The 27,060-nt window shown below is 40.5% G+C and overlaps 2 protein-coding genes across 2 annotated transcripts; both read right to left on the reverse strand.

Moving 5' to 3' along the window:
- Window positions 1-450: 450 nt before the first annotated feature.
- LOC108667427 lies at window positions 451-2,885 on the reverse strand. The gene is made up of 3 exons (XM_018154450.2): window positions 2,499-2,885; window positions 1,704-1,842; window positions 451-1,591 (listed from the first exon to the last, which is right to left on the reverse strand). The coding sequence occupies exons 1-3, from the start codon at window positions 2,598-2,600 to the stop codon at window positions 1,053-1,055; spliced, it is 780 nt and encodes a 259-aa protein (XP_018009939.1). The 5' UTR covers window positions 2,601-2,885; the 3' UTR covers window positions 451-1,052.
- Window positions 2,886-14,982: 12,097 nt separating this feature from the next.
- On the reverse strand, window positions 14,983-26,403 carry LOC108667418 (microfibril-associated glycoprotein 4-like). Its single transcript, XM_018154441.2, has 8 exons — window positions 26,303-26,403; window positions 24,502-24,744; window positions 24,186-24,224; window positions 19,027-19,128; window positions 18,508-18,736; window positions 18,145-18,253; window positions 16,755-16,885; window positions 14,983-15,550 (listed from the first exon to the last, which is right to left on the reverse strand). The coding sequence occupies exons 1-8, from the start codon at window positions 26,360-26,362 to the stop codon at window positions 15,348-15,350; spliced, it is 1,116 nt and encodes a 371-aa protein (XP_018009930.2). The 5' UTR covers window positions 26,363-26,403; the 3' UTR covers window positions 14,983-15,347.
- Between the last annotated feature and the right edge of the window lie 657 nt (window positions 26,404-27,060).

The raw sequence follows: 27,060 nt of genomic DNA on the forward strand, positions 1-27,060 counted from the left end.
TTATTAAGAAGAAGCAGACATTTTTTTGACACAAAAAAAAAAACTCGAGATTTATTGCATCGCGATCTGTAGTTCGTAAAACACACTTGATTTTATAGTCTAATGTGCTTGTGAGTTAGACAAGATATATGTGCCAGTGGTGCGCCCGCTGCGTAATTAAAAATAAGTTTCAGCTAGAATTTACGAGGATGAGGAAACTTAATTGATATATCTATAAATAACAATATTTCTGAGATTCTATAAACTCAATGACTTATGTATGAATAATCAAACAATTGAAAGGTTTCAAAGCCAAAATTACGCATCAGAAATTTGCCGGCGCCAAGCTAGTTAATGCCTAAACGGAAAAGATTATTATACCATTCACAGATGAAATTAAATATATCAATATTCAATGAAATAAATATATCAAAAGGTTTCAAGAAATCTTCATTGAATTTATATCAATGATTCAAATCTGAATCTGAAATTGAGTTAGCATTTATCTGATATTCCGCTTTTACTGGAAGCAATTTTGAGGTTAGCGAACAAACTCAACAGTTCAAAGCACTTGTTTGAAAATTTTAGCATAGACTCATCGTAAAGCTTATTTTCATTATATGTAGGTGCGTGTGATGTAAGATCACGCTGCTGCATCAACACGTGTGCGATTTAAAACACCTTAACTATCACTCATGAAAACCCGGTTTCTGCTCTTTTCATTATTGTGATAATTATGTATCAGTGGACACAGATATTGATAACAGTTTTACTGAACTTGTAGATGCGATGAATTGTCACAGAGCGATTGCGATTTCCCCCTGTACCCAAATTACGAACAGTCGACCTGAAAGTCGAATTGATTAATTTATTCGAATCCCTTAGAATCTTGAAATTTACTCAACACGTGTGACCATGCACTATCGGAATCTAATTATTTCGATACATCAATCTTTCCTCGGTAGCTAGAGGAACTGATCAGGACTTTGAGTTCAGACTGCGGTCGCTTTGGAGATATCGTATGGACGTATACGTACACTTCTATAGGATCGCATGTTCCTTTTATAGATCGACTAATTTTCAGGTATGACTTGGAGTTCACCCAATGAGAAGTAGTATGTAGTGCCAGATTTGAAGTGGATGTATCGCCCCAAGACAGGCGGCTTCAACTGGATTCTCAAATCCCCAAGAGGGGTGACTCCAGTGGGCAGCTGAGCGATCACGGCATTTGATGTTTCTACAGAAGAAGTACCAAGTCGCACTGTTACGGATTCAAAATATACTGGTTCAGAGCGAAGTGCAACTCGTATCTCGGCTACCTGAACATTTTTCCCGAAGTCAACTTGTAGGTAGTTGTAAACGCCGAAGGCACCGTCGAAACGCCTAGCTTCATACCCGCTCGCCTGACAGAAGAATCCGTCAACGAAGAATCTGCTACGGCGACCGTAATTGTAAGGAGGACTTGAGGTCGTGATCATCGTATCTCTAATGATGCTATCAGTTGAAGTCCAGGATGAGTAACACACGTCGTAAGTCTCCGTCGTGGCATCAGGTGGTATCCCGGAAAACCAGTGGGCCGAAAAAACCGACGTGATGGCACACATGGATCGTTCTGTCGATAGTAAATGTGAATTTGATTTCAGAATGCTTCTTCTCAGAACTATTTCTCCAGAATATAATAATCAAAATGCGTAATAAAATATCAAGAATCATATCGTATTTACCGTAACTGAAGCAGTACGAGACGCAGGTTTCACTAAGCAAACAACGTCCAGCGCATTCCGTGAGTGTGAGTGATGTTGAGTCGTACACTCGGTAGTTGTCTGATATCTTGCACAAGGAGAAGAACGTCTTCACATCAACCTGAAATACGACCAGTTAAATGAATGCGTATGGGGAACTGAACTATTTTTTCATTGTATGTGAATTGTGCTAATTTATAGTGAAATCGAAACCGTTTGCATCAATTGAGACTTTTTCACGTTTCTATTACTTTTAATTAAGGGGAGCGTCTACCCTAAAATTGAAAATTTTCACTTTTTCGGTTTTTACACTCATTTTAAAGCTGACATTCTGCCCTATCCAACGGTACCACTGCCATATCTGTACGTTGATTTATGATTTCACGACATTTCATGAAAGGGGGGCGGGTGGGGGAGTTCTTTAAGTAAAGTCTTAGAATTCTGTTTTACATATGTGTACCAAGTTTCAGAGTGATCCGTTCGTAAATAGCCGAGATAAATTTTAGGGTAGACGCTCCCCTTAAGTCATCGTGATTGAACTTCAATTCAATGATCAGTATTGGATATCTCACCAAAGTTGGAAACTTTCATTATACAAGTAGTTATTGCAGGATTTTTGATATTATCCAGAATTATTGTAAGCTGATTTTGAAAAAATTATTATTCTTTTCCCTCGTTCATGGGCTTGCTGAATTTTAACACACTTAGAACATAACCTCTCATGAGCGAAAACTAATCTCTTGAGCATATTTTGAGAATAAAAAAATGCTAACTTACCTTCTGGAATCTCTTTTTTACAATTCCCCCTTGGACGTGACTGAGCAGCAGCGCCGCTACCCCGGCCGAGAACAGAAAGAACCAGCAAAACTTCGAACTCATTTCCTGATGTATTTTTTCTTAAAGCTGCACTCAATGCATGAAAATGAAATTTCGCTCCCTTGATAATATTCTTTTCCGCGATTAATTGCTGTTTTCCATGAATAATTGTTGGAAGAAGCATAAAACGATATTCAACAAAATTTTTAAAGTTTAAACAGAAATTAGATGGTTAACTGTGAACATTTGGGCTTATATCAGATGTCATTTGAGCTTACATTCTCTGCTCATGCAGTGTCCTGAATCTCAATTACGGACAGAGACTCAAGTTACGATGCAGTTCCGATGAACTGCTATTCTCGTATGATAATGTTTGCCCAGCCATACGGGGTATGAATATCTGTTTCCAATCCAACACATGACCTATCAGAAACGACCATAATGCAGTGAGCCAAAGTTTGATCATACATTAACGAGAGCATTACAAGTTCGTAGCTTAATGTGTGGTATTAGGTCTAGAGACTACGATTAATTGAAGTAGTTTTATCGTAATTAAAGAGCGATAAGAATATGTATGACAGTTCCAGAACTGCGAAAAACTCTGTATAAATCTCGTCCGAACAAAAGTTTGTGATATCGAAGCAAAACGATCAGGGCTTATGCATTTCTCCGTGCAAAATAGTCATCGGATGAAACTTGTAATGACAAGGATTAACTCTGTCCTGATATTCATACGAATATCGCATGGCAAATCAAAGCGAAATCGCATGACAAAACCGTCATGCAGATATCGCATAGCAAATGAACGCTATGCCCTCAATATATATATAAGTCAGCATTTGCATTTCTACTCGTAGTTACCGTAATAATTACTTAGGAAATTACTTAGTTTTTTTTCTTTTTTTAGTACTAACCGCATTCTGAGATAAGATTTGCAAAAATTAACCCTCACATATACAATAGATAGCTGTGAAATACTAGCTTCCACGTATTTTTTATGCAAATTGAATTAGTTCTTCAAATCATGTGAATCAAATTTGCAATACTTCATACGATACTTTTCTTGCCGTTGTCTTTTTTTCTGGACTTATTTCAAAACTAATGGTGTCCACAGTTAACTCGAATTATTATTTTGCTCAGCACTTCACTTTAAGGCACGTGTGGCGCTCACGATAGTTTTGTCCTCGTTGCTTGAAAATAAGTAATAGTTTGGAATACTGGCCACATCATCGTACGTAATGAGGTAACTTTTATACCTACTTTATGCCAATTCCATGCACACCACAGCTCCAAAGCAGAGCAGAAAATTATGAGGCTATGTGTCGATTGTACAAAGTGTGCAAATGTTCTGGGAACTTTGAAGATAAACCTCAACTTTCGAATCCGACCAAACAAAGTCTATCATGCAGACTAGAACCTTTCATTTTGGTCTATCTGCAACATATATTCGAGGTTACAAATAGCCTTCAACGAATGCGCAATTTTTAATTTTAGCAAAAAAATATTATAAACAGGAACATTTTTCTCATATTTCAATTTCTCAGAAACAAGGTTACCGAATTTACATATATGATGTCAATAAACGATTCTGTAATAAATATTGTCATTTAAAAACAATCAGGTGATAAAGTTTGTTCTTTAAAATCAATCAGGAATCTCTCGAAATTTTTTTCCACCTAAATCTAAATCGATTCATTGTACCAAAATGCTCCCCGCGATAATTACTGAGCGCTCATAGAATAGTCAAAAGAAAATACAACGTTATACACGTCCGAGGGCGTTTCTGTGCTGTCGGTTTTCACGTGTAGCTGGAAGGGCTGAGTACCTGCGCCTTTAAAAAAATGAAGATCAAGACATAATCATCTTAATTATGTGATGCCGTATCTTTCATTGAATTAATGATGTGAAATGGACATGAAAAGTTTCGGTATAAGTTAACATATTTAGGTTCTAAAGCTAATTAAAAACCATTGTCTTCAACCCCTTTTACGAAGACTTATTTGGATTTGGAAATTTCGATCATTTAACTGGTTAGACTTCTTGGTTCAGATTTTTGAAATTTCGATCATTTAACTGGTTAGACTTCTTGGTTCAGATTATTTCTGTAAGATACTTTTGACAAAACCGAGAAAAATGCACTCTGTGCAAATACGCAAATTTAACTATTAAATTCAGTATCTATTAGATGAGCCTCTAGCTGCGATGTGAAAGAAAAGTTAAGCTAGACTTTAGAGTTTGAAACTGACAGCGGTTTCCATCAATAAATACCGGTCACAAGTTTCAGACTTGAGTAAATCTAATATTAAAATCTTCCGCTACATGTAAGCTGAAGAGATCCGATTTAAAGTGAAGTCAGATATATGATGGAAGAATAATTTTTCTATCATTAAAACAATTATCTTACTTCTTACGGAAGCTGGGAAATTCAGGCCGCAGAAAGTGTCACCCACGGAGCCCGGCGGGTATATGACGGACCACGAGTCGGTGATGACCGCCCCAGGGATGGTCAGAGAGTCCTTGGTGCAGGATGTCCCGACGAGCCCGGGAGCCACAGAACCCGCTGCATAAAATGAGAATTTTCTACAGAAATTTGTTAAATTGCAAGCAAATTTTCGGAAATGAAACTTTCGATCAACGACACAACGAATTCAAATATACTTAATCCGTTGCATTGGAGTACTGCACCATTATTCAAGTAAGAATCAACTAAACGATCTGACAGATACTTTAACCAATGAAAATTAAAAGTGCGAAAGTGTAACATTTCATGGTATTTACAAAATAAATATTTTGTGAAATAACAATCTGATTATGTGCAGTATCTATTACCCAAAATTTTTGCCTCAACACATATATTGAGGTTAATTTTAAATTAATTTACGAAATTTAATAGATAAGTTCTCAATAACTCTCATAAGTTCTCAATAACTCAATTTTCAGTTATATACGGCGGATGCTATCTTACGGCAAAATATGCCGCGGCCGTCTTCGAGAACCCAAGCTACCCTAATCCTGAGATGATATCCTACAGCAGCTTCCCTCTTGCCATCACACCTGCCAATAACAACATTTGTCAGATCCGCCAGGACTTCTAAGCCTTCACCTTAGCTGGCCCCAATGCCGTGGGAGTGTGTGCCCAGGACGCCTTCACAGTCACAGGCGCAACGTCAACAGTCCCCGTCATCTGTGGAGAGAATTCGGGGCAGCATAGTGGGTGAAGCGTCGTGTTCGGGGCAGCATGGTGAGTGAGGCGTCGTGTTCGGGGCAGCATGGTGAGTGAGGCGTCGTGTTCGGGGCAGCATAGTGAGTGAGGCGTCGTGTTCGGGGCAGCATGGTGAGTTAATAAGCGTCGTTTGCAGTGACGTAGCTTACTTACTCAGGGCCGATTGCTTTCAATTCATCAGCTGCTTGTTTTTATTTCCGCTCCAGAGACGTAAATATGGTTGTTGAGAATGCGCGATCAAAGGTAAAGTGGACGGCGACTTCTGCAATGTGTCTTGTTTTACAGTGCTTACTCGCTGATGGAATTTAATCGAATTCGTGCCTTACTGAGGAAGACTCTTAATTTAGTACGCTGAATTGTTTTATTAAATATTTATTGTAAAGCGAATATGAAAATGTTTATAATTCTCATTTTTCACTACCATTATGATATTTTGCATGATTTTATTTACAATGTACTTCGAAGTGACTCCCGGTTTCGATTTTGTCTTGGACGTAAAAACGTCAAAGGCGGGCAGCAAGTGGCAAATTTCGGTGACCCAGATCGAGTGTACTTCGCCCAGTCGAGGTGAGTTGATATTGAAAATTAATTTCATTTATATGATGTAGGGACGGATGTAACCACCAAACTGAATTATCACACCTAGCATCGCAATGATATTGCAGAGAGATTCACGTGTTGAAAATTTATGCTATCATAAATACCGTTCTTTGATTTGTGGTTCGATCAGAGTTCATTTAAACCAAGAACCCATTAAAAATACAACAATAATTGTTTATAATTACATAGTTTACCATCCCATTCAATAAGCTTGCTTTCATTCATGAAAGTTTTCATGTACTTTCGATGTTCTCTTCATAGTTCCAAATAGTGATTCAAAGATTAGATTCGTATAAGGTAAAAATAATAAAATTGTTGTTAATACATACTGCCTCTAAAAAATTTACAATCTATTACGTGCTGCGGCAGTCCCGAGTGTTTGTCTGCAGTACTACACCGGGAACACCGGAACCATCAAAAGCTTCAACTACGTGAAGCCAACCGGTCCTCCTACAGGTGATAAATTATTGTGTTGTCTAACACCGCGCCGCTTCTTTTTATCAATTTTTCTGCATCTGTAAATCCTAAAATATTACGTGTATTTATTAGGCAAGAAAGCGAAATGAAAGATTTGGTAAACTGTTCGATTATAGCTAGTTTGTGCTGAAACAGTAGGCTGACATAGACCGGTTACAAAAATAACTTTGGGCCTTGCCTTGAGGTTAGAAATCAGATAAGGTACGGCATTGAATTTATTACGATAAATACGTCTACGTATCATAAAACAGAGACCCGTCTGCTTTCAAACCAAGGCACTATTGAACACTGTTGAACACTAATAAACACTATTAAACACTATTGAACACCATTGAACACTATTTGAAAGCGTTCAATAGTGTTCAACAGTGTTCAATAGAGGCTATTGAACACTATTAAACACTCTCAAATAGTGTTCAATAGTATTCAATAGTGAACACTTTCAAATAGTGTTCAATAATGTTCAATAGTTTTCAATAGTGTTCAATAGAGTTCAATAGGCACTATTGAACACTATTGAACACTTCCAAATAGTGTTCAATTTTGTTTAATAGTGTTCGATTGTGGTTATTGAACACCATTGGCTATTGAACACCATTGAACTCAATTGAAAATTATTGAACACTATTGAACACTTTCAAATAGTCTTCAATATTGTTCAATAGTGATCAATAGTGGCTATTGAGCGCGATCTGGTGCGCGATCTGGTGACTGTGGTGTGTCCCGGTTTGAACCCATGTTGCGAGGGGATGGTGGTGAGGAATCCTAATATGTACGGGAGCACAAGACGCCCTAGGATCTTGGCTGCAGAGCAGAGGAGAGAGATAGGGTGGTATGAGGAGCCCTGGTTTCCGGGTTTGCTCGGTTTTAGGATTGGAATGATTATTGAATTATTCCAAATGGATGGGATCGAGGCTGTGGAGACGGATGTTAAAAATTCGGGTGAGGAGCTGGAGACCACGCGGGCCGAGGTGCTTGAAGTGAAGGACCGTGAGGCCATCTGGACCTCGAGCGGAAGAGTTGTTGGTGGCTGCGATAGCAAGCTTCATCATGTCGATTGTCGGGTGTAAAAGGGGAGAAATCCCTATCGAGGGGATGTTCAGCCCGGATTCGACGTATGAGGCGACGGGTGGAGGGGCTTTGGGAGTGAGGAGCAATCGAGGTGAATAGCTTGCAGAAGGCGGAGATCTTGCGCTGGGAGGAGTGGGAATTCAGACCAAATTGGATTGGCTGATTGGGGGGAGGGCGGTTTTGCTTTCCGGCTAGTGAGCGGAGGAGATCCCAGTGCTTAGACTGGTTTGTTCGCCTGCTGCACGACGCAAGATGAGTTCGCCATGTGTTCCTAGCATGGACCTGTATAGAAATAGTAATTTCCATGTTGAATTCTGGGAGCCGGAGGTCGGTTGGGTTACGCGCCCTGATTTCGATCATCTGTGCTCGTTTCATTTAACACTTCAACGTCTTCGGTCATGTGACAATAGAAATTTCGGATTCTATTCCGAAGTTGCCAATAATAAATTCGAAATTGCTTCATTATCATATTTAACGTGTTTTAATTGGCATTTAAGCTCCTTATGCAACCTGTACTAAAATTAATTATCTATTAAATTTATTACTGTTCATGCGCTACTCGCTGTCTTCTTGTTAGGAGGCGAAATCGTGAATGTTTAGTTCAATGGGATTGTTACTGTATCAACCTCACGATTGTGTGATCATGTTCCTAGAACCTTTTGCTACTTACGCTGAATCTTACTTTTCTGTTACCGATTTTGAGTTTGTACAAATGTGCTTGCATTTTGTTGAGTTGATATAAATTGCGTGTTAGAGTCTCTAGTGTCCACTCGACTAAAGTTCCTGTATTGTATATCTGCCAGGAGGTGAACCTCGTTCTGTTTTTGTCTCCGTGGAGCTTTTGTTCTTTAGCAGCTTGTCTTAAAGCCTGACTTAACTCGCATGCTTACATGCTTAAATTTTATAGGAGTGGAAACACCTATCTAATATTGTTTTCCCTATTCTCTTTCTCTAAGTCATCTATGAGAACACTTATTTATGATTCATTCAAGGAGGCAAATATGTTAGTAGCTGGTGTTACTTCACATTATTATACAGACATTCACAGTGGTTAGACAAAATATGGGAAACACCTGAGAAATCTACAAAATATATTTTAGTGTGGTGTATGTTCACCTTTTGCGGCAATTACAGCCTCAATTCTCCGAGGTATTGATTCATACAAATTGTGAATAGTTTGCAAAAGAAATTTTACCCATTCTTCAGTTGAAACTCCTCCAGCTATTTTAAAGACGATGGCGGCGGGTATCGACTTCTGACTTTCATCTTTAAATTCGACCATAAAGGCTGATAATATTCATGTCTGGTGATTGTGGTGTCCAAATGAGATGCTCAACTTCATTAGAATGTTCCTCGTGCCATTTCTTGATAATTCCAGCTGTATGGATCTTGAAATCTTGAGAGATATCGTTCCCCCTCCGGAAACAGTGCTTGAATCATTGGATGAACTTGGTCCTCCCAAATTCCTAAAAAGTCGAGGCTGTTGATTCTTCCGTAAAGAAAAATCATTGGTCCGACGAATTTCCAAGAAATAGCACCACAGATCATCACAGTTCCTGTGCCATGTTTTACGATGGGAGGAGGCAGTCGGGATTAAATGACCCTTTTGGCTGTCTCCAAACGTAAACTTGGCTAGAGGTTGGAAATAAGGTAAACGATGATTCGTCAGAGAATATCACATTTTTCCACTACTCCAGAGACCAATTCTGGAGGTTTTTCCACCACTCTAAACGCTTTGATGCATTTGTACTTGGAACCAGAAGTTTTCTTATTGCAGCTCTTTCACGGAATCCAGATCTGTGCAGCTCATGTCGGACAGTCTTTATGGAAACTGGGTTCTGTCTGCAGACATTGAGGTCTGCAGTCAATTTACCAGCCGTGACCTTTCGATTGTCCATCATTATTCTATTTGGGTACCAACGTTGTCTTTCCGATAATTTCGACTTTCGGCCAGACCTGTGCTCTGCCGAGGACGTTTTTCATACCCTTTCAAAAGCAACCATTACTTTTGAGACAGTACCTCTAGAAACGTCAAGCATTCGGGAAGTTTCTGTCACACTAGCACCTGCTATTCGGGCACCAACAATTTTGCCTCTTTGAAAGTCAGAGAGGTTTGCGTTTAATAGGTTATAAGTTGGGTTATAGACACAAAAATTTATTTAGAAATATCTGTGCAAGCAAAAAATATCAATTAGCAGCAACAATAAACAATAAAACATAAAAATATCTCACGTTTCTATTGTTTATAACATGTTAAAAAATAGCGATATAAAAACGTGAGGTGTTTTCCTTACTTCTCCAACTCCTGTATATTGAGTTAAAACTTGAATGAATTAGAAAGGTTTCTTAAACTGAGAATATTTACTTGCAAGATGAAAATTTACCAATCAGCCGCAACGTTCAACCTGGTCTCCAAACCCAACGGCTTACATCATTATAAACTTAATCTGCAGCTTGTTATTTACATATACCTCAAACACTATCTACTGTTGCCCAGTGACCACGTTTTCACGGTGAGATTTGAGAGGGAGAGTCTGAGAGGCAAATTTTTGTAACAATGACTCTTTTTTTAATTCGAATATTGTTACACTATTGCTATTTTTTTGGTCTGTCCTGTTACCCGTCATATTTCCTGCTGTGTGAATAACTACTAGATTCATCATGCAGTTATAACTGGCCTCTGTTCTTTCACTTCGTGTTCAATAAAAGTTTCATAGTTTTCGTTGTTCTATTATTTCTCATCTTACCGAAATTCAGTACCTGCCTATAGACGGGGATTGGCGCTAATGAGGAAGATGCCTTGGAGGAGTCTGGGTCGGAGTCTACCTTTCCGAGATATCTGACAGGCAAATAAAAATATTCTGTGCCTTGATTGTGGTTCATTTTCCTACTAAACTTGCGCAGCTGTTGAATCTAATCTCAAATCTATTCTGCTTATTTTACAAAGTATCAAATCCTTCTAGTATCTTTACTATTTTTCGACTTTCCAACCAATCAAAGCGATTCTGCATATTTATAAAAAATAATTCATCCAAAATGTGTCAACCACATTAGCCTTTAACCCAGGTTGCTATAATTTTATAAAATACATTGCAAAATTACAAAATTTTTATGCTTTGAAGTATCAAGTACCATTATCATCAAGTATCAGTATAAGGTATCATTCCCGTAACCTCCGAAAACCTGTCTTTACTGTCCATCGTGTCTAATATGTCGTGTCTAATATGTCAGCCGTGTCATAGAAAATGTCCTACATGTCATAGAGCATATCCTACATGTCCTATAATATTTCCTACATGTCCACGATCAGACCATACATGTCCTAGATCACGCACTACTTGGACACGAGCATTTCCTAGATGTCTTACAGCATGTTCTACATGTCATAAAGCAGTGTTTCACTAACTTTTCAAGCGGGCGCCCCTTATGGCTCTCCAGTGAATTTCTAGCCCCCCCCCCTCCCCACACAGACGCATATATACGAAAACGAACGCCTCTTTCTTGACCTTTAGTACACTGCAATTTTAAAAGATATAGGTTAAACACAAATCTGTATTTCGCTAATAGAACCTCATTTAGTAAAACCCAGGACGTCTTGGAAAAATTTACAGCCGGACTCGTGGCCGGTCTCGTTGCCGGTCTCGTGGCCAATCTCCTAATTCAATTATCATGGAATATCGCCCAAACTAATGAACGCAGCTCGATGAAACTTGAACACGTAGTCACTAGGACCTAATGGTGATGTTTGGCAAAAAAAAGTTTTAAATTTCACATTCAATCGTGAGTTATATGACGATATATGACTACTGAACAGATTCGAACAAAATTTCGAATATACATTCATAACTACCATACGGTGATTTTTAGCTCATGACATTTTTTTATTTGGCCTTCGTTTGCGCGTTTTTTCATTTCACCGTCATACATGATTTCACACTTCATTATTCGGCTCGTATCGCCGGGTAATTTGTCTCTTAAAATGAAACAGATTTGAACGAAACTATATATATATATATTTTTTTTACACACGTGCGATCGATGACCAGAGAATTCGTTGATTTATATTATCAGTGAGTGGAACTTTTCTTCAGATGACGGTAGATTAAAAGGCAAGTTTCAGGAAGTAATTCTTATTTATTAACGACGTTTCGAATGCAACAAACATTCATTTTCAAGTTAGAAGAAGCATTAAATAATATTAGATAATATTTACTTATATTATGTGCTAATTTTCACCAAAATTTCAATATTTAATGCTTCTTTTAACTTGAAAATGAATGTTTGTTGCATTCGAAACGTCGTTAATAAATAAGAATTACTTTCTGAAACTTGCCTTTTAATATACCGTCATCTGAAGAAAAGTTCCACTCACTGATAATATAAATAAATGAATTCTCTGGTCATCGATCGCACGTGTGTAAAGAAGTAAATCCTGCCATCTAATATATATTTATATATACATAACCTCCCAACGGTGATGTTTAGGTCGTGACATCTTTATTCTATCTTGCCTTCGTTCGCAAGTTATCCGGATATACGGAGAAACGTCCGGCACTTCGACTGGCCGGTTTAACCAAGAGCGCTATACGTACAGCTGTATAACTGGCAAACGAAGACATCATCGAAAAAAAAAATTCATAAGCTAAACATCACCGTTGCTGAGGTTAGGTATTTATCTACTAAGTTTCGTTCAAATATGTTCAGTAGTTTAGAAGAAATTTCTTGATCACTGCGAATCGAAGCACATACTGCTGATCGAATCATACATGTAGGTGAAATGGAAAAAAAAATCGCGAACGAAGGCAAAATCGAGAAAATTTTCACGCGCTAAATATTATCGCTCATTAGTTAGGAATGTATAATTAAATTTTCGTTCAAATCTGTTCAGTAGTTTAGAAGAAATTCCTTAATCACTACGAATTTCGGCCCTTATATAGCATAGCATATTTCGAATTGCGGCACCATATAGCATAGCATAGGGATGACGGCGCTGAAGTATAGGTCTGATGTGGCCTGTCGCCGATTCTTATACTTTTCGTGACTTGTTCACAGAAGATCTAAAATCGTGTCATTTGACCACTGGCGATAGTTTGAAGTAGCTACTAGACTTCAACCGGGTTAGATATGGTGCTAGGCATTTCAAGTCTGAACATATATTTTTCCATAGCTTCATCTAGTCTGTTCTTGAACGCGTTCATACTCGGAGCGCCAACGACGTCATCGGGGAGTCTGTTCCACATGTCGGTGATTCGAAGCAAGAAGAAATGTTGTCGCGTGGATAAGTTGCAGCGTAGTTTTTTTAATTTATAGTCGTGGCCCCCTGGAGTTGGTTCTTGTTTCAAATTCTAGTAATTTTTCTGGGACCTTGTATAAGCCATGAGTATACTTGTATACATCAATGAGGACCCCACGCAGACGTCGATAACTGAGGCTTGGAAGCTTCATAATCTTTAATCTTTCTTCACAGGACTTGCTCTTCAAGACTAGAATTATCCTTGTTGCACGTCTTTGAACATTCTTTAATAATATTTTGTCCTTTTCAAATCTCGGTGACCACACAGCGTTTCCAAACTCTAGATTCGGGCGCACGACAGCAACAAACAACTGTTTCATCGCTTCTGCATCTAGGAACTTGTATGATCGTCTGATTAGTCCAAGAAGTTTGTTCAATTTGTTAGCTTGCGTTTCAACATGCTTAGAAAATTTCAGCTCCCTGTCGACATAAACTCCGAGATCTTTTTCCACACTAGACTTTTCAATCATTACTCTCTCGTTGCAACCATGTCTTCTCATACTGTAATCTTGCTGTTCATTGTTCTTCCCGAGGTGAAGTACTTTACACTTGTCAGCATTAAACCGCAGCTGCCACGTGTCAGCCCAGTTAACTAAACTGTCAATATCATCTCGCAATTGCGCTTTATTTGACGCATTCTTCATTGTATTATAAACTTTTGTGTCGTCGCCAGACATGGAGCACACGCTGGACACGGCTTCTGGCAGATCGTTTCTTAACGCAACGAACAAAATAGGCCCCAGGACGCTTCCTTGTGGTACGCCACTGCGCACTGATGCCCAGTCTGACACGGTTCCGTTAATGCTGACACGTTGTCGTCTACCTACTAGAAAATCTCTGATCCATTGGATTACGTTTCCCTCAATTCCCAAAGACTTCACTTAACATAACAGCCGCTCATGCGGAACACTGTCAAATGCTTTAGCAAAATCGAGGTACAATGCATCCACTGGCTCCCTTTCGTCCAGCAGGCGAGTCCAACCGATCAACGTAGATAATAAGTTAGTGGTACAGGATCTACCGGCAATAAAACCGTGTTGACAATCTGATAGGAGATGGTGAACAGTCAAGTGATCGATAATCCTATCCCTCACAACAGATCCCTTTAGCTTAGAAACAACACTTGTCAGACTGACAGGGCGATAGTTTCCGGGGCTGCTTTTGTCACTTTTTTTGAACAATGGTGTTACTTGAGTTTCTTTCCAGTCGGACGGCAAAGTTCCTTCGTTCAAGTTTTTTTGACAGAATACTGTCAATAGGCCAGCCAGAGCGGTTGCTAATTCTTTGAGCAATCTGGGATGGAAGCCGTCTGGTCCACATGACTTGTTGGGATTTAGAGCTTCCAGGCGCTTTAGAACCTCTTATTCGTGTATTTCAAAACTTGATAACTTCGAGCCGGTTGGGTGCTCCTCAATATCTGGAATACTGTTCAAGTCCTCATCTGTGAACACACTGCTGAAGAACTGATTAAGAACGTTAGCCTTTCCCTCATCAGAGGAAATCTTTCGTTGGTCTACTTTCAAATCAGATATACCGTCCTTTGACTTACACTTCAAACTAGCGTACAAAAAGAAGGCTTTCGGATTCTTTTTTGCATTTTAGCAATATTTTTTCGAAGTTTTTTACTGCAGTGCGACAGACTTTTTTAGTTTGATTTCGAGCTCTTGCATACAGGTTATAATCAGAATCGCTGCGAGTTCGTAAATAAAGCTTGTAGGCTTCTTTCTTGGTCTTTAGCTGAGCTTTTACTGTACTGTTCATTCACTGGGACTTTTTGACTCCTTCAGGCATAATCTTGACTCTGTAATGTAACTCACGAATGAAAGCAATTTCAAAAAATTTCACGAGACAACATCACCGCTAGGTCCTATTGAATACATGTACCAAGTTTCATCGAATTCGTTCATTTGTTTGGGAGATATTTCTTGCTCATTCAATTTTCCAAAAGAATGCCCAACATATAGTACAATATTTCTTACATTCCTTAGAGCATGTTCTGTATGTCCAGGAGCATGTCCAACATATCATAGAATATTTATTAGATGTCACAGAGCATGTTCTACACCTCTGAGAGCGTGTCCTGTATTTCCCAGAGCATGGCCTGCATGTCCAGAGTCATAATCATGTCCTACATTTCGTTTGTCATTTAGCTCCTTGGTCTGATCATGAGGGTGAGTTGCGAGATGTGCCCTCTCATGAAAATTCCCCAGGCCACAAACTGTGAAGTGCTAGATTCGCTCCACATCTCGTTGGCAGGTCGGTTGCGTGCGTACAAGCCTGTAGGGTGAACTCTATAGCAGGAGTTGTACCACCAGCCACCGCCACCGTACAGTCCCGAACATTTTTTGTCTGAAAAATCGAAATTGTATTCGGTTAATCTAATCTGGACGCCACGATAAAGTAGCTGCCATTCAAAGTAGATTGTATTCGGTTAATCTAATATGGACGTCATGATTAAGTAGCTGTCATTCAAAAGTCGGCCCGATAATATGTTAGGTTAGGTACTTTTGTTCATTAGTGGTAAGTTCATTTATTATTATATTTTTGTGAATTATTTGTTTTCTATTGAGTAATTCACGAAATTGCGTTGCCTGGTGTACAGGTAACCAGACAGCGCACCGCTGGCAGTGAAACACAGTGTAACACAGAACGTATACTGGCAAGCGTGAACGAGGTTCAGCTGTCTGCATATGACGAGTATAAAAGGCATACTGACAACGATGTCAGGCACATCTCATATCAGCCATTATTCGCTCTATTATGGTTCCATAGAAAGTTGTGCACCTTAACTCTACACACCTGGATCTATAGTTAAGACCCAGCGGATTGGAAGACAATCAATTGATAGGAGATTATTCACTGTCTCAAGAATAGATGGCAGCCTCATGAGCCGACAGTAGAAACAACGACAGTTCGAAGCCCGTTAACGTTCGGCAAGCTGTCGCAATTATTGTTGGACCGTGATCAATGAACCGTTAATGATCGGCAAGCTGCCGCAACCATTGTTGGACCGTGACCAACGAAACCTTAATGTTCGGCAAGCTGCCGCAACCATTGTTGGACCGTGACCAATGAACCGTTAATATTCGGCAAGCTGCCGCAATCATTGTTGGACCGTGACCAATGAACCGTTAATGTTCCGCAAGCTGCCGCAACCATTGTTGGACCGTGACCAATGAACCGTCAATGTTCGGCAAGCTGGCGCATCCATTGTTGGACCGTGACCAATGAAACGTTAATGTTCGGCAAATTGTCGCCCTTTGCTCTTGCTTTAATTATGAGTACCTGATACCTTCACAATGCACAATACACTAGTGATCATTACCAGTACCTGAGACCTTCACAATGCACAATACACTTGCTATCATTACAGTACCCGATACCTTCACAATTACTTGCTTACTATCTCGTCTTTTCAGTGGCGCTGCACTCGCGCGGTAGTGCTAGTGTGTGAAGTGGTGTGCGAGAGTATGGGGCATACTGCGAATGTTCATGATTTATTGAATGTTTATGATATGCGTAGATAATCCAGCCTAACTTTGCTCGATCTTACCGTTTCGATCACGATCACGATCGATGGTCGAGAACTGCATGCCGTTGTGGTAGGTGAGGGCATCGGAGGCAGAGCTGCGCTTGTCGTCGTAGCTGCCGACCCTCAATGTGTACTCATCGCCGCCGTCCACTCTGGTGGATCAAATTACACGCACAATGCCCTATGAAGAACATTGATCTGGATAACTTAACGGTTTTTTCCGTGTAAATCTAACTTTTAATATATTTAAAATCACTGTTAAATGCGAGTGAAATTTACCAATGACAATTTTCCTGCGTAATCAACATTCCCTGTGTACCCTAACACTCCTCTGTACCCATCCCAACACTCCCTCTGTGCCCTAACACTCCCTCTGTACCACAACACTCCCTCTGTACCCCAACACTCCTTATGTCCTTATGTGCCGCCTTCGTCGCCCTCCGTCTCCGAGTTGTCGCTAGGCAGGTCACTCCGCCCTCGGGTCCCGGATGTAACGTTGGACGTGTTCCGTCTATTTGCCCTCGTTTGGGCCAGCTGATGCAAGATGCTGTTGCTTGTCGCTTGCTGAGGGTAGTTTCTCATTACTGGACAATCCGGGATCTTTCTCAACCAATTGGCCAGTCGTCTCTTGAATTTTTCAAGGGTGAACTCCACATCTCATCACCGCTTTAGGCAAGGCATTAAAATGCATCGGTCCTACCACGGGCAGTGCTCCCTCACGAAGAGTCTGTACTCTGGCCGCGGCTCGGTAATTAAATGGGGTAATCGCGCATTGTCTCCCACTCCTTTCATTGTAACGTTTCACTATTCTAGAGGTCTCACTCTCAAAGTTGGGAGCCAGTCCGGTTATCACCTTCCAAGTGTACAGTATGAGATACCTCTCTCTTCTCCTCTCCAGTGATTACAGTCCCAGGTGTTTCAGCCTGCCCCAGTAGTTCAAGTTCAGCTCCCTCATGCCGCTGATTCTGTACGGGAAGGTCCGCTGCACTGCCTCTAGTTTCCGCACCGCACCCGTCTTGAGTGGCGACCAAAGTTGGCAGCAATAAAGACAAGATTGGGGAGCATGAGGGCTCGGAAGAGTGTAATCATTGGTGCTGTCCCTCTGTACCACAACACTCTCTCTGTACCTCAACACTCCCTCTGTACCATAACACTCCCTCTGTACCCCAACACACCCTCTGTACCCCAACACTCCCTCTGTACCCCAACGCTCACTCTATACCACAACACTCCATCTGTACCCAACACTCCTCTGTACCCCAACACTCCCTCTATACCCCAACACTCCCTCTATACCCCAGCACTCACTCTGTACCCCAACGCACACTCTATACCACAACACTCCATCTGTGCCCAACACTCCTCTGTACCCCAACACTTCCTCTAAGCTACAACCACGGGCATGACTCACCTGAAGTCCCGGTAGCGGCTGCTGGTGTTAACAGGACTGTATCCTCGGATGATCGCGGCACGCATCTCCATCGTCTTCCTGGTCGTCAGGTGATGCAAGTTCTCCAGGCCTGATCAGTGGAAGTCGGTATAATAGAATTTGACAGCTATGTTATCTATGTATGCATTAATAACATCTGCATTTCTGGAAACGAGAATCTTAAGGTTCATATTCAGAGCCGGTTACGCTAAAATAGAATATCTTAAAACTTTCCAATAACAGCGAAAATATACACAATAAAAAATCGCATTTGATCGTCCATACGAAGAATTTCCCATCATCGAATTACACAATAAACGTTAGTAAACATGAGCCCAGTGTTACCCAGCCAGTGTTCGCCAGTGGGACTGCCGAATCCTTCTTCGTATTCCTTGAAGGTTCGACTGAAGTTGAGTTGAGGCTCCTGCTTCTGGCGCCGCAGGAAGACCGTCCAGCCGCCGCCGTCCGTCGTCTGGTCGCAGTAAACTTGGACGGCAGCGCTGCTGGGGTAGATGGTGTACACGCCCGATGTCTTCTCCGGCCGCTCCAAACAATCCGCGGGAGTGAACGACTCCTGGAAAGTGAATAATTGAGACAAACTTTTAGTTGAATTTCAAGTTTTGGATTTCAATATTTCGATAAATTCTTCTCGATCGACCGGACAGGAAAAAATAATTAAGTACAAAGTCGATAAAAAAACTGAGTGAAATCGGAAATATATGGCCGCTAGTACAATTAGTGATTGGAGGAGGATTTTACGACATATAAATTCAAAAATTTAATTGAAAAATTTTCTATAAATATTTCAAACAAAAGCATTCAAATAATATTTACATATTTCACCTTTTATTTATATTTATCTACCGTATTCTGATGAGGTTTGATGGTGCTGGACTGAGAGATGACTGGTGACTCAGAAGTAGGTGGTGGCTCAGAAGAGAGTGGCATTTCAGAAGTAACTGGCACCTTGAATGGTGAATAATTTGCATTATTTGTTAGTTAGTTTCAATGAGTTCGATTTTAACATTCTGATCAACACTTTTTGGTCGCCCAGTCCGGAAATGTAATTGCGTCCAAATTGAATTCCAAAACCAAGCGAATTCAGATTTATTTGTCGGATCGTACAAATAGTAGGTATAGTATTCTCATACTATCTATTTAGTGGGTATGTATACTATGAGAATATACAGGGTGTCAAAAAAACGATACTCAACTTTGAATGGCTGTAACTCGAAAAGTAATGGAGTTACAAAAATTTGAAAGGTCAGAATTTGTTTCCTATGTTTTTCTCCATCTCTCCACAAAAAATCAGACAGATCGATATAGCCATAAGCGTTTGATAGAACTTTCAGTGACATGTGCTAAAATCGTGCTTGCGCAAAGTTTTAGTAAGATCCTTTTGCATAATCATAACGTTGTCTGGACATGTTTTCTTTTCGCTGTTATATTTTTAGCGCATTTTCTCATTTATGAAAAAATGCACTGTTGTGCTCCCCATATCCGTCTGTCCGTCCGTCCTTCTGCCCGTCTGTCTGTCTGTCCGTCTGTCCGTCCGTCCGTGACTTCATGTTTTAGTCGACGAGAAAATGCGTTCTCTGTCACTCACTGCAGTGAGTACTGAGTTTCATTTTTTGTATCTTTGGTGAGACAAAAACATGGCAATCTTTGGTGAGAGGCAATCTTTGGTTTTGAAATTCTCTCTCACCAAAGATTGCCATGATTGTCTCTCACCAAAGATTGCCATGATTGTGTCTCACCAATGATTGCCATGATTGTGTCTCACCAAAGATTGTCATAATTGTGTCTCACCAAAGATTGTCATGATTGCCTCTCACCAAAGTTTGCCATGATTGTCTCTCACCAAAGATTGCCTTGATTGTGTCTCACCAAAGATTATCATGATTGCCTCTCACCAAAGATCTCATGATTGCCTCTCACCAAAGATTGCCATGTTTTTGTCTCACCAAAGATACAAAAAATGGAACTCAGTACTCACTGCAGTGAGTGACAGAGAGCGCATTTTCTCGTCGACGAAAACATGAAGTCATGGACGGACAGACAGACGGACAGACAGATGGACAGACGGAAGGACGGACAGACGGAAGGACGGACATGGCGAGCACAATAGTGCATTTTTTCATAAATGAGAAAATGCACTAAAAATCAAACAGCGAAAAGAAAACATGTCAAGACAAAGTAATGATTATGCCAAATGAGCTTACTACAACTTTGCGCAAGCACAATTTTAGCACATGTCACTGAAAGTTCTATCAAACGCTTATGGCTACATCGATCTGTCTGATTTTTGGTGGTTAGATGGAGAAAAAAATAGGGAACAAATCCAAACCTTCCAAATTGTTTAACTCTATTACTTTTCGAGTTACAGCCATTCAAAGTTGAGTATCGTTTTTTTTTGGACACCCTGTATATAGTATAGGTATATTCTAAAGAAAAAACATTAATTAATTAATGCATTTGTGCCAAGAACCATCGACTCTGTGCTTTAGCGGCGCATCTTACTTGTCAGCTTTCAGGAATGTAAGAGCAGCCTTTGACAGATGACTGACCAATTTGTCCGTAGTATCGCAATTTGGTTCCGTTTAATTAAGCCCCTCCAAAATCAACGTAAGGTACGATCAGTTCACGGGCCCTATAATCATGTACTTATAATTTAGTATATTGCTGTACGCTTCAATATTGCTTTGTAATTGTGATTAGTCGTTTTGTCAAAATCTTGTTGAACTAGTTTATTATTCGTTATTGTATTAGGATTTATTGTTCTGTCGGCAGGTCCACGGATTAATTAAGTAAAATCCACCGGCTACGAACGCAGCACGCTTTTTATCCACAGCCCAAGTGGCGTTGACAATGCCTCGGGCTTTGGCAGCATTCACATTTTAGGGTGCAGAAACTACGCTGCCTTGGCTTAAGGTGACCTGACTGGCCCTAGCTCTCTGTAGCCGAAGAATTGAATGCTGAAATAATTTCCCAAATAATGGCATTGATTAATTGAAATGAATAAGTAATTTACAAATTATTATAAATTTTGGGACTATACGAGGGATGTCCTTTCCAAAATAGTCAAATATTTCATGACCACTTGAGTAGTGCCATTGCTGGACGAGGCAGACTCGCCTCCCTCTACGATGCACCGCCGATAAGCCATCAGGTCCTCTTTCCATTTCACGACCTCTCCGCGTAGGCATTTCGGATACCTTTGTACTCATCTCAAGTATCTGCTTATAAGCCCATGTGCGCACTTTTAGTCACTAAATATAGCCAACAGCCGATGTACTAACAGCATGAACGGCAAACCACGGACTGAAAGGATGGCATCTCCTGCGCCCTGCGCTCAGACGTTACCGGATCTGCCCCAGGGATTACGCTATGTTAAGGAGAAGTGATAATATCTCTTATAATCTTGATGATTTTTGACAAGAAGCAACGATGTATTACATGAATTCATTGCATGTATTACATCTCTTATGTGAAATATGGTGATTGGGTAGAAAATACAAGTATATTACTGAATCACCCTCAGACGGCTAATTAATGACGAGGTCGTTCGAGCCAGCTGGTACAATAATTTCCTGTTATTAATTGCAAGCTCAAGCAAGAAGGAGGGCTTACCTTATCGAGTTGAAGGTTTTGAGTAACTCTCGATAATCTTTAATCTGTAACTAACAGGCTATTTCGCCTAGGTATAACATTTTAATCTCCCCTTAAGGGGAAATTTTGGAATTAGTGCATAGTGTTTAAATTACTGAACAAGCGCATTGACTTCTTTTCTCTTTTTCTCTTATTCTGTAACGAATTTAAAGAAACCGAGATATGTACATGGAGAAGCCATTTATATGGTAAGAATTCCCATTGAAAACTTATCGATGTTGACGAATGCACATCCGGACGTGATAGAAGCGAGTGCTAACAAGTGTGCCTGTCTTCAGAAGCGTTTCAGAGAAATTTTCTCTCATCAGTTAACATCAGGTGTTTTCTTAGTAAATGTTTTATTGGCATAATATGATGAAACCAAAAAAACTTTTGCGCACGCTTCAAGTCATAAGATTTTAAAATACTTAGAATGGATCCAAATTTTTAACTATGCTTCCAAAGCTCACCCTGAACTGACTCTCATGATGTGTCATTATATTTAAACACCGTCGTGTGCAATCACTCCTACGCATCTTATTTCATAGAAAATGGGGTACACTATGTTGAGATATTAATATAAAAAATCATTAGCAACATTAGTCATTCAGAAGGAGGCAACCTTCATTCATGAGAAGGCAGCCTATAACAACCAGGGCAGAGAAGCACGCGGCGCTCCAACCAGGGCAGAGAGCCCGAGTACGCCAGGGGGCAGAGCTCGAGTACGCCAGGGGGCAGAGCTCGAGTACGCCAGGGAACAGAGCCCGAGTACGCCAGGGGGCAGAGCCCGAGTACGCCAGGGGGCAGAGCCCGAGTACGCCAGTGGAGCAGAGCCCGAGTACGCCAGGGGGCAGAGCCCGAGTACGCCAGGGGGCAGAGCCCGAGTACGCCAGGGGGGCAGAGCCCGAATACGCCAGGAGGCAGAGCTCGAGTACGCCAGGAGGGCAGAGACCGAGTACGCCAGGGTGGCAGAGCCCGAGTACGCCAGGAGGGCAGAGCCCGAGTACGCCAGTGAGCAGAGCCCGAGTACGCCAGGGGGCAGAGCCCGAGTACGCCAGTGAGCAGAGCCCGAGTACGCCGGGGGGGGGGGCAGCGCCCGAGTACGCCAGGAGGCAGAGCCCGAGTACGCCAGTGAGCAGAGCCCGAGTACGCCAGAGTGTGGTAATATGCGAAGCGTCCGTAATTAAACAAAGTGCTGCCCCACCATATACAGGGTCATCAATATTTAGCGTTACATTGTTTTTTCAAAATCAATACACTTGCAAAACAGTCAAATGTGTCGTATGGAACCATATCGACTGTTCTCCGGAAGGACCTTTAGTTGTCCCCATTCAAGCATGTCAAAAAACACCAACTGTCTACTCAAGTAGTTGACAAACGCCTCCAAAGATCCAAGATTCTTCTTTCCCGCATTCATGATGGCACTCTGCCAGACCTCGTTTTCAGTGATGAGAAGATATTCAATGTTGAACACCACTTCAACTCCCAAAATGATCGAATTTGGTCGAAGAATGGGACGAAGGATCCCGTGTGGTGACTAGGAAGCAATGCCCGACCTCAGTGATGGTCTGGGCAGCCGTAACAGAGTCCTCAAGGAGTCCCCTCTTTTTTGTTGACAAAGGGGTGAAATTGAATCAGAAGAACTATCGAGATGCCATCCTTGTTGGTGCATTGTTGCCCTGGGCACAAAAGCACTTCAAAAAACGCCCCTGGTCGTTCCAGCAGGACTCTGCACCATCCCATGGGGCCAAATCGACTCAGGAGTGGCTGTCCGAGAATGTTCCCCACTTCATTACCAAAGATGAATGGACCCCATCGTCACCCGATCTGAATCCTCTGGATTTTATCATCTGGTCATACCTTGAGAGCAAGGTCTCGACCGTTCACCATAGCAGTTTCGATGCCCTAGAGGTCAAACTGCTGAAGGAGTGAGCCAAAATCCCGCAGAGTGTCATTCGTGTCTCGTGTAAGGCTTTCTCTAAGCGTCTACAACTCGTTATTGATGCAGATGGTGGACATATTGAATGCAATTGTGGGAACTGTATCTCTGAACCTCTGCCTACATAAATACATTTTCAAACATTCACAATTGTGTTACATTTCATAGTTCTAACCACTCAAAGTTGTAACGCTAAATATTGATGACCCTGCACTAATTGGAGGGTATATGGTATAACCATATACCATTTAGCCATGTACCTTACAACAATATGCCAAAGTGCCATATACCAGAACCATATCCCATAACCTTATACCAGAACCACTTACCATACTAATCTTAATCAAAGAATCAAGGAATAAGTTGAACGCTAACTATATATAGTCATGGTTCACATCTTTAAGGTGACAAGACACAACTGCAAACTAATACTCACAATTTCAGCGCTTTCTTCCGCTGGACTCATCTGCTTCTTCTGCAAGTTATAATAATAAATTAGTTTACTTTAAGTCATTGTTAGCCAATTCATGTATGCGGCGTTTCTTAAATTGACCCAAATTATTGGTTGAATGGGCATTGAAATTTATGGGTATGTGATCACACTATATAAAAATCTTTCTACATTTTCTAAACCCGGCGATTTTTGTATTCCGACCAGATATACAACGATATACAACGATTTTATAAACACGTAAAAATTTCAACATGAGCAACATGGAAATGCATCGTGGTGGTGGGAGAGAAGTACTAACACTGTTGAGGTAGAGTAACACTACACAGGTTGTCAGGATGATGATGCAGCTTATTTTAAAGCAGTGCAGAAAATTGCACTGCTTTCTGCACTGCACCGCAGAAAGCTGCACTGGTTTTCTTCCTCCTGTCACTTTACGCTCGCCGTTTTTATCCTTTCTTGATGGTTGCGGGTCGGTGAAATCTATCTGTAGTTGGTCAACGTTCCTATCCATTGTTGATGGGTGCTGGTCCGTGAAATCCATCTGTTAATGGTCAAACAATAATGAATCGATGTAAATTACATATACATTTATAGTTATCAAATATATTTCTCCCAAGAATGCGAATATATCAAAACCTAGACGCACTAAAGACAAAAGAGCCAGTTTTGAAATCAGGATCAAAAATGCTGTCCAACCCACACAAAATGATCTCAGAACCAAATTCTCAATTGACCAATGATATGTTAATAAAAATTGTAGAAGCTATTCACTTTGAAAAAGCTTCGTGAAAAAATCGATACCTTGAAAGATATTTATAAAACACATGCGAAGTTGATTTTCCCGTTTGTTATTCCAGTCACGCGAATGTAAGACACAAATATTTTCCACACGGGCAACATGACCTGATCCTACAACACAGGAGAACGACTATAAATTTTATCGGGTTTTCGGTATAAAAGTATTCTGTATTCGATACGTTTAAAAATTTAGAATATTATTAAAATTTATTGTTAGTTTACGTTGAACCTTATTCATACGCTTGTCGATAGTTTCATCATACGAGGCGAGATCGTGGATCTTCAGCTTAATTGGATTATCTTCGGATCATTCTTACGGCTTTGCGTATATACTCCATTTGGGACTTGCGTTTAATTAAATATTGCTCTTCTGCTACTGATTTAGAGCGTCTGAAAATATGTTCACATTTTGTTGAGTTCTTTAATTAAGTTCCACGTTTGCACCCCTGGTGTAAATTCGGTTAAATTCGGAACTGTACTTGTTGTAAAATTTAGGCAGTGTGCTTAACTCCGTTGTGTTTTTGGCTCCGTGTAGCATTTGTTATTTAAGTGCTTGGCTTCAAGCGTAATATTAACATGCATGCGTTGCATGCCTCTAACTTTAACACAAATGACACACCTCCAACTGTTTTCCTTTATTTTAGTGTAATAGCTCTCCATGAGAACTATTTTCTATAATTTCCTTGTAAGAAAGCGAATACGTAAGAAGGCATTTTATTTATTGCTCGGATTTTGCTGTTATATTTGAATACTGTGCGTTCTAGACGAAACCAATTATTTGATTATATTTCTTATTTCTTTGTTCGTTATTGCCAGATAAGGATCCTCACACTTCAACTTAACACCTTGGATGTTAAACCCTCGCTGCTTGTTCTCTATACTTGAACACTCCTGAATGATTGCACAGTAACCACGTTATTACGGTGAGGATCGAGAGACTTATCTAACCTCGTAACATTGAATAATTACTTTGAATTCAAATATTGAGATATTTAACTACTAATTCCTTTAACTATACTGATCCAAGTGATTGTTACTGTTGTGTGTATAGCTCCTACAACAATATGCCAAAGTGTTTGCCAATATGCCTCTGGCCACCTCGAGTGCTCTCCTTTACGGTCTTCAATAAAAGTCTTACGGTCTTCTTGCTCTTTTCTATCCAATTGTACCAAAATTCAAAAATATTTCAGAGCGCAGGATTATTGTGGAACGTTTGATAACATGTCTGTCTCAAGCACGCCATGTTATACCTTCAGTAAATTAGAGGTGTTAGCGTTTTATTTCTTTATTACTCTGTTTACCTGTTCGTAATATTCCAACTCAAAGTCCTGAAGTTCATCTTTTTCAGTTGGTGAATTCATGGTGCGCGTTTATGGAACAAGAGTATGAGGGACTTGCAGTAAGCACGGACTTATCATCGCTACTAATGCGGCGAGCTCATGAAAACGCTGACTTGCCGTCACTGATAAGATAAGTAGACTACCACCTTTTATTAGTTTTCAACTTTAAAAGTGCAAGATCTAATTTTGATTCCACCTTGCAGTCATACGAAGATTTCTTTTGAACTTCAAACTTTCATATACAATGAGTTTTCATATATGTCCGGTGTCATTCAGCCGTCTCATTCAATTCATTCCAATTATATTCCAGCATTAGATCATCTTTAATGAGACGTAATATTCAGCATACTTGGTAGAAATTGATGGAAAAGTACTAGGCCTGAGTTAGCATGGACAATTGGACATCACGCGACACATCACGCGAACAAGAGCTCAATAGTGGGCGGAAGCCGTGATTCTATAAAAGGGCTGGGAACCTCAGTAAAGCCCCAGTAACTAATAAGTAAGCCGGAATTAAACTCGCGTTACAGCTACTTTGACCTAACGGTCGACGCCTTAGCATCATGCCACTAATAAAACTCTCATGCATCACCAAGATAAGTTATTTAAGATAAGATCTCTTGACAAATGGTTTCTTACTTATCCTACACGCACTTAGTAAATGACCCCCTGTCCTCAGGTTCAGGTAGAATTATAAACAAAGTCTGCATGGAGGCGCG

Source organism: Hyalella azteca, unplaced genomic scaffold, assembly GCF_000764305.2.
Source record: "Hyalella azteca isolate HAZT.00-mixed unplaced genomic scaffold, Hazt_2.0.2 contig3573, whole genome shotgun sequence".
Lineage (NCBI taxonomy): Eukaryota > Metazoa > Arthropoda > Malacostraca > Amphipoda > Hyalellidae > Hyalella > Hyalella azteca.